Below are 8,865 nucleotides of genomic sequence, written 5' to 3'. Positions count from 1 at the left end.
TGTTTTTCTCTATTACTTTGCATTGTTCATTCAGGAAGGCCTCCTTATCTCCCCTTGCTGTTCTCTGGAAATCTGCATTCAGTTGGGTAAATTTTCCTTTTCACCTTTGCCTTTTGCTTTCCTTCTTTCCTCTGCTATTTGTAAAGCCTCATCAGACAGCCACTTTGCTTTCTTGCATTTCTTTTTCTTTGGGATGGTGCTGATTGCTGCCTCCTGTACAATGTCACGAACCTCTGACAGAGGTTTGTGAGCACATTACGCAGTCTAAATTCGGTAGTCTGTTGGACAAATTGCTTCTACTGAAATTTGAAATCTACTGCTGTGTTAACTACACTGTTTGCAATTAGGTCCCAGCAACTTTAACAGAACTTGGACATAAAATAACTGCTTTGGAGGGTGGACTCTATGGCATTCTCTCTCCTCGCCAAACTCCATGTCTTGCTTTTACTGACTGTATAGAGCTCCTCCATCTTTGACTGCAAATTATATAAACAATCTGACTTCGGTGCTGCCCATTTGGTGATGTTCATGTTTAGAGTCGCCTTTTAGGTTGTTGGAAGAGGGTGTTTGCTATGACCAGCATGTTCTCTTGACAAAACTATGTTAGCCTTTGCCTGGCTTCATTTTGTTCTCCAAGGCCAAGCTTGTCAGTTATCCTGGTTGCCTTTTGACTTCCTACTTTAGCATTCCAGTCCCCTATGATGATGAGGACATCTTTTTTGGTGTTAGTTCTAGGAGGGGTTGTAGGTCTTCATAGAACCTTCAGCCTGTCGGTGGTTGGGGCATAGACTTGGATTACTGTGATGATGAATGGTTTGCCTTGGATTCGGAATGAGATCGTTCTGTCGTTTTTGAGATTGTATCCCATTACTGCCTTTTGTACTCTCTTGTTGACTGTTGTGTTTAGGTTATTGTAAATAGGATCCTATTTATGTAATTTCTGTACCACTTAATGTGTTATATGAATGCTTAAGCTATGCTGGTGGTTTAAAACTTCTAAAAGCCTAATGCACTGAATGTTTCATTTTGTTGATTGTACTGGCTCACTATGTAGTATCTGCCTTGAGTCCCTGTTAGAAAAGCAGAATATAAACAATGTAAATAAACAATTTTTTTAAGGGATTTGACCTGGTCTCCTTTTATGAGAGCTTAAAAATAAGTCACAGCCACTGACTGTATCCTGAACTCTGACAGAAGAACATAGTTCTCTAGATGTGACATTTGCAATATTTATTCTGTTGCAGGACATATTGATAGATATAGGTAGATGGAATATGTGTGGCCAAAGCTGGCTGATTGTTGATACTTGAGCATTGTCAATCCAAGAAAAATATTATGAACATCCAGAAATTGAGAGAGAGACTGGTAAATGTTGACAGTTGGTGAAATGTGATGTCAGAATTTAGTCGTATGTGCCCATGAAAGATAATCAATTTTTGGACATTTATAGTATTAATTTTTAAATTGACTTATTGAATTTGAAATGGAGTGTTTGGATATTTATTTATGTACTTCATTTATATATTTACTTCATTTATACCTCAGTGTTCTCCCCAGTGGTACCCAAGGTGGCTTACATAATTCTCCTCTCCTCGTTTTTATTCTCACAACAATCCTGTGAGGCAGGTTAGGCTGAAAGTATATGACTGGCCCAAGGTCACCCAGGAAGTTTCCATGGCTGAGTGCAGATTCAAGCCTGGTACTCCTGAATCCTAGTCTGATACTCTAACCGCTACATCATGTATGATGGTATTGTAAATCACAATAATGGCCTTTTGTTTATGATATGGTAAAATTATGCTCAAGATATAAATATCCGTTTTTAAGTAGTATCTGACTTGAGATGAGAAGGCCTTGTGGTGTACAAGTATAAGTTTGTACTTAGAGATAGATAAGTTTGTTTGGAAAAAATTATTTATTGCAGTATTTATTCATTTATGTATGTCCCACTTTCCCTCCCATTTTGGAGAGTATTACAATGCAAGCCATACAAACAGCTTTACGTCCAAAAATACAATAGAAACATAAAATAGGAAGGTGAGAAGGAAGGGGAAAACCTGCTTCTGAATGCAAAACTGTTTTCTTTGTATGCAGGCAGATCATCCTGCCAGTTCTTGGATAAAACCTGAAGATCAGGAGCCCTTTGGTTCTTGCCCAAGGGCTCGTGCTCATGGCCACACCTTAAATATCTGTGGGCACAAGAGAACCAAGCTCAGACGGAGCTTCCTTAGCTACTGCTAGCCAGTTTAGAGAGTCTTCACCATTTGCTCCTTTACTAGAGCATCAAGGAGCCCTAGTCCAGAGCTTCCACTGTACCTCACCATGTTCTTACAAATATTCAGAGACTGTGTTGTCACCATTTGCATGGTTTGGCCAAACAAGAAGTTAGTCATAACTTTAGGAGTGTTGTTGACTTGCAGTGTCCATAATATTGCTTCAGCTGAGATCATCCTGCGGTAACTCACCTCTGTATTGTTTAGGTTTCTGTTATTCTTTTTATCCAAGGTACTCGCATGTATGTGTTCTTTTAGTCCACAGATACAGAGCATTATTACTACATTTGTGTGTTCACAGAGGGGTTATCCAGCATGTAGTGTTGTTTGCCACATCTCTTTCATTTTCTGGTATAACAGAGTTAAATAGCTCAATTCACTAGAAAGTAAAGATGGCAATCCAGAACGGGAGAAGCATCTTTCCATTCCCGCCACCCCTGCCACACTAGGGAAAATTGCTTTTCTTCCTACTGGCTGCTGTGCACACTACAGTTATGCAGAGTTTCTAGTATGATAATGGTAGTCTGCATTACTTTTTCAGCACCTTGAATCTCAAGTAAGTAAATAAAAATAGCCTATCTAAACTCTTGAGGCCAGATCAGAGGGGTTGCTGGTAATGTTTTTCAATAGCTATTAACCATATTAACTATAATAAACTCGTTATAATTATAATAACCTTCTGTCTTTGTTAACTGTTCTAATAAATTAATGAGTTAAATACTCAACCATTATTTGGCAGAATTTGATTGAAGAAACTTTTTTCTTCCCTAACCAAGTGCCCAGCAGTAGGTCTGTTACAGATCAGCAACAGGCCAATCACTACTGTTCTGGCTGGCTTGAGAGCCCACTGGGAGCTTGAATGAGGTTTGGCTGTACCTGGAATTATCCAGTGTCAGCTGGCACATATCAGGTATTACATATAGATCCCAGGGGACATTATCCAAAGGGCAATGAGAGGGCAAGTTCTGCAGGATCTGGGAGAGTTCCCAATAAAATCTCCCTGGCAAAGCCAACAAGGATTTGACTTCAGCAGAGTACCTAAATACTAGAGCAGACCTGTGGAGCAATTAAGCACCACATCTTAGTTGAGAGTTAAGGCAGAGTTCCGGCTTGGATTTTTGCCCTCCATCATTAATGGCTGGTCTCCAGGTGTACTTTACGTCTTACAGCAGAGTAAGCTGCCCTGTTGGTTGGAGCAATGTTAACACTTCATTGGAGTAATCCAAACCTTGGCCTTGGGTACAGAGTGGTGGCTTGCAGAGTATTCTCATTAGGATGGATTTTTAGTATGGTTTTTGGTATACAAGATTTCCAAGGAAGAAGCTCCTTCTACCTTAGAAGATCTAAAGTGCTTGGGAACTGAGACTTGACGTTCAGTCATGTACGATCCTGTAGCTACAGTGGGGTCTCTTGGGGCCCAGCCCACCAACTTAGTACCAAGGCCCCCCGACTTTCCATCCATGATTCAGAGGTCTGTGTGCTGACAAAACATTTGGGAATGGAGGATGCAACTTTTGTATATGGTTTTATGGTACTGGGTACCGACAAAGTAAGCCGCCCTGACCCTGTTCGCAGGGACGGCGGAGTATAAATGGAATAAATAAATAAAAATAAATAAATACATTGTTTATTCTGGCTGAAGAGTGTGTGTGTGTGCCCCACAAGGGAAAAAAATTGCATATTGGGTGCCCCACAAAAAAAAAAAAAGCCCCACAAACCAAAAAAATCATGGCTACAGCCCTGGTCATGTATGTTTGAGTGCTACACAAATATTCATTAACAGAGTGCAGACAAACCAGAACACTAGTAGGGACATATCTAGTATTCCAGGGGTAATTATCTTTCTCTCCCTACTATTGCAATTACACCACCATCAAACATTGTTATCTAAAACCTTCTGTTCTTGAAAATAGCTGTCTTGTTCTCTTATGCATTGTACACCCAAGGTTTTGAAATATACTTTCCTTCTTGAATTTTAATAATGTTGTAGTGAGATATTAGAGTTTAGTGACAGAGTTTAGTGATTAGGAACTGTTTCTAAAATTATGTATACTTTAAATCAGTGTATGTGCTCAGACAGTTCTTTCTTGTATTTTCTTCTGTGTGTGTGTGAGAGAGAGTTTTCTGCTGGCCTTTTCTTTGAATCTGCAGTATTATTTGATTTTGTCATCTTTAGGTACCTGAATGGAGTGAGAAAAAATGCAGCTTCTCCTGTATTGTTGGAACTGGCTAATGAGGTAATAATTATTTAAAATATTTCTCTGGGATATACATTAGGAAAATATCTACAATGCCTTCACTAAAAATATAATTTAAAATGTGGTCTCAAAGCACACTATGTTTAAAATTGTTCTGTTGTCTGCAATCATAATTTAAGAAAGCCCATTTATTAGTTAATCAGTTAATGCAATTAATACTTTACCTTCCAGGCAAATATGTAGAGAGCTTCTTGAATTTTTATTTTATTAGAAGGTTCCTTTCCTTTCCTTTCCTTTCCTTTCCTTTCCTTTCCTTTCCTTTCCTTTCCTTTCCTTTCCTTTCCTTTCCTTTCCTTTCCTTTCCTTTCCTTTCTTCCTTTGAAAAACGTAGGAAGACAAGTGCTTTTTAAATACTGATTTACTATAATCCATATAGGCATCAGAATAATTAAGAAAATTAATTTCCTTATTTTGTTTTATTAAATATATCTGTAATATAAGATTTATAGTAAGGATCAAAACAATTTCCTTCTAATCTTCCTTTTAGCATGTTGATGATAGAAAAGCAAAACAGTTTAATGTCAGTTTAATTACTGTTCACATCAAAGCTTACAGAATGAGCTAATATGATGTTTTTTGTTATTTCTGAGAGTTGAAATTTAACTTTTTTATAGTTAGCTATATTTAAGTGCAGAAGGAAAAGTTCCTGTATTTAGGTGGGTGACAGATTTGTGGGTGGCAGATGGGAGTTTAGTGTCTCACTTAGCAAGTGGTGATGTCATGTCCTCACCTGGTCCAGTCAGCTTGGGTTTGGCTGGGCCTAGAGTGGTACACACACAGGTAGACCACATTGGAAACCACTCTAGATCATCCCTAACAGACAGAAGGAGATTGTTTCCATAAGGAATTCAGTTGCATTGGGCACAAAAAGTTTGTAATCCTGACAGGTGGTTACCTAGATTTAAAACATACATTTTAATCTCAAATACAGTTAATGTCACCATATTTTATTTGTTTGGGAAACACTTATATAACCCTTAGAAGGATACAATAAAATGCATGCATGTCTGTCTGTCTTTGCTTTTAAATGCTAAATGTAAAGACAGAAAACGAGTGTTTGAATTAAGAAATATGTGCTTGGAGTATAGCAGGTGCCATAGCAGCAAGTCTTACATGTTACATTATCAAGGAAGTATGGCTTTTCCCTATGTTTCTGTCTGATGTATGTTGCTATACTCAGCCTATGAGCAATTAGCTATCAGTTACTAGATAGTTTTAATAGCCTATGAAGTGTCTTTACATTGTAATAATTGAGTTACCATATGAAAACTATTGCTTTGTATTAGTGGCAAAGGATGCATTTCTGGCAGAAGGTTTTGAGGATGCACCATTCACTTTATTTTAAACAAAGACATTGTTATAGAATGAATTCTTGGTACATAACATGCATAGCACAGGGATTGTCACAGGAGAGGCCCTTAAAGGTACCCCCAAAATTGCAGTGTTTTTTGCATATGCTTTTGGTTGCAGTTTTTGTCTTTTCCATCCATGTAATTCCTGTTTGCTTTTAGATTAATGCTCATAATTTGATGCTGAAAAATGCTTTTATCCATACTGTACTTGGGCATTCTAACAGTTCATATGCTTCATTTTAAGTCTGAGGATTAAAAAAAATTAGAGGGTCAGGAAAAGTTGTTTTAAATAACTTATTTATAGCTAGCTGCACAAGTAGCAGGTATGTATGAAAGGTAGTGCTTTTTGTGACTGCTTCTGTTGCATTAGGGAAATGTGGCAATAACAAGCACAAGATTACTGCTTCCATACAATCACACTGCCATTTTTATATGGTAGTTAATATTTAAATGGCATACTCCTGCATCTGCTGACAATTGGTGTAATGGTAATACTTTATGAGTCAATATATATTTAATCAGTGGAAACGGTAAAAATTGATGAGAAATATATAACAGATGCATTACAGTGTATAGCATCACTCTTAAATAAGAATGTGTCCTTATTGTTTTTAATTTTTTCAAGTCTATGAAGTTACTTTAAAATTTTATAAGTAATGGTAGACATTTCCATGTTGTATATGTGGAGAGTAATTATTTAAAAAACCCTGAAACTCTGGTGTTGGTTAGGAATAATAAAATTAGTTACTATGTTCTTACCAGACAAATATTTTCAAGTGGGATTTGAAGCACTATGAATTTTACTTACATGCTAAATTCTGACATGAAGCATGATGGCCCTATTTCAGAGAAAGATGTGTGTGTGATTAATATGAAAATTAGGGAGATGCAAGTACCTGAACTAATAAGGTAGTCCTTATTCAGGCTGGACTACCTTCAGTAATTTCACCATTTTTCATGTGTCAGCTCTGATGTGGGTTACTGGAAATAAGCTGCTCTGTAGAAAAGCATTTTCTACTTGGGGAATTTAAGGGCATCCAACTACATATATATTTGGGAAAATATACATACAAATGAGGACAGTTTTTTGTCTAGCTGCTAAACAAAATGAAATTTTATACAAATTCACATGAGGAAATGTAAAGCAAGAATCATTGTTTGTAATACAACTGAAATTTACTTATCTCACATTCTTTTAAATGTATTTATGATGATGATCTTTAAAAGTAATCTTACCTTCTCTGAGCCCTGCATAATACAGATATTTTCTATGGGTGAAATGTTGTACCCACATAAATTTCAGTGGAATTTGACTGTCTGGAGGATTGAAACCTACAGGTTTGTATCATCTAGACTGAAATTCAAAGTATTAAATTTAGTCTTATATTTCTACATTCCCTTTTTTTAAAAAAAAATTCTGTGTCATTTGGAAATAAGTCTTGCTCATTCCATATTTTACATCAATTTATTGGGCCTGATTATTGTCAGTAAATGAAAATACCAAACATTCTCCATAAATATTCATGTTATTTGGTTTTGTTTGAACATTGGTTTCACAGTATGTACATTTAGTCCTGTACTTTAGATTCAGAACAGCTTAAAGGGAAAAAAAGCTACATAGAGTTTAATTCATTTGTCTTAGCAGTATTGCCATTCAGGTTCCCAGTAAATTGTGCGCAAATATTACATATGGTGGTTGGCCTTTGCATTTTACTCTGCCCACTCATTCATTACAATGATTATAATGTAAAGAAGTTGACACTGCTCTTTATCTTTTTTGTAAGGTGGATTTTGCTCCATCATTGATGGCTCGAATTGTGTTGGAAAGATTTTTACAAGAGCAAGATGGATTAACTCGTAAGTAGTTTTTATATGTGTAAATTCCTTCATTAATATAAGAATCATCAACACAGTACTACAGGTAAGCTAAGAGGAAGCACCTTGTAGTTAATACTAACTCATTTATTTTCACATGTGATATTTAAATCACCTCTTTATATGAAAGAAAATCCTGCATTTTCTGGTATGTACATTCTGCTTTTTTTCTTCCCAAATGTCTTACACATTATCAGAATTTATAGGAAACCTGACTAGTGAGAAAGATGGGCACAAATACAGCTGTGGGAGACTTGCATGAAAATGCCCTTGGTTAAGACAATGAACAGTTTTGAATTCCTTCTGGAGAATTATATTTTTGTTTTAAAAGATGACCGTTTTTCTTGCCTGAAATGGACATAAAATATTATATGCATGATCCCACCAGTGTTCAGCATATTTAAACTGTACTGATGTCAAGTCTCAATGATTGGGAGAAAAGAGAGAGATAAACATTTTGGAAAAAATGAATAAGAATGAAAGAGATACACATGTGTTTAACTCTGTTCCTTTAAAACCAACAGGATTTTAAAATGTTTGGCTGGCTAGTGACTTAAATAATTACAGCAAAAACAATCATTGAAAAGGAATCTATGCCTCTTTAAAATTCTGCAGCCTCAGAGTAATGTAGCTGCTAAATGCAAAAGTGAATTTAACTGAGCTTGGTATTAGGAGAAAAAAATGAAAAGAATAGAGCTTCAGGAGGAGGTTCAAGCCTAAATTAATTTGCCACTGAAAAAATACATTTTGTTATTTTCTCTGTGTCAACTGCATGATTAAAACCGGCTGTTAAGTGAGCTCTGGGGATGTGCTCGTAAAAGATTTATGAGTAATATTCAATGTGATATTCAAAGTGAGTCATGAATATCAGGGTAATTGCTCTCAGTGTTGGCTCCTTTACTAGGCAGGAGTTTGTCAACTGCCCCATAAATATTTGCCTAGTCTCATGTAAAAAAGACAATTTCATCTTCTGAATTTTTATTACCTACTGTAATGTTTACCTTTGGAGCTTGACTATATGGGAATAGGTAAAAGGGTTTAGAATGTGCTTTATACATATTTTTTTCTCCTTCTCAAAGTAAAAGATAATGCCTACTAAAATTTCCA

At 36.2% G+C, this 8,865-nt stretch overlaps 1 protein-coding gene across 1 annotated transcript in view; it reads left to right on the top strand.

Annotated features, from left to right (window-relative positions):
* Positions 1–7,740, top strand: part of LOC107111518 (chromosome unknown open reading frame, human C15orf41) — a gene marked incomplete at its 3' end in the record, with an annotated part of 72,668 nt that extends 64,928 nt beyond the window's left edge. The window contains exons 4-5 of the mRNA XM_015412491.1: positions 4,450–4,510; positions 7,668–7,740. Of these exons, the coding sequence (XP_015267977.1) occupies positions 4,450–4,510; positions 7,668–7,740 (134 nt within the window). The remainder of the gene's footprint in view (positions 1–4,449; positions 4,511–7,667) is intronic.
* Between the last annotated feature and the right edge of the window lie 1,125 nt (positions 7,741–8,865).

This window comes from Gekko japonicus, unplaced genomic scaffold, assembly GCF_001447785.1.
Source record: "Gekko japonicus isolate JY-2015 unplaced genomic scaffold, Gekko_japonicus_V1.1 scaffold74, whole genome shotgun sequence".
Classification (NCBI taxonomy): Eukaryota; Metazoa; Chordata; class Lepidosauria; order Squamata; family Gekkonidae; genus Gekko; species Gekko japonicus.
Note: the sequence above shows the minus strand (reverse complement) of the source record. Positions and strands in the feature narration are given on the sequence as shown.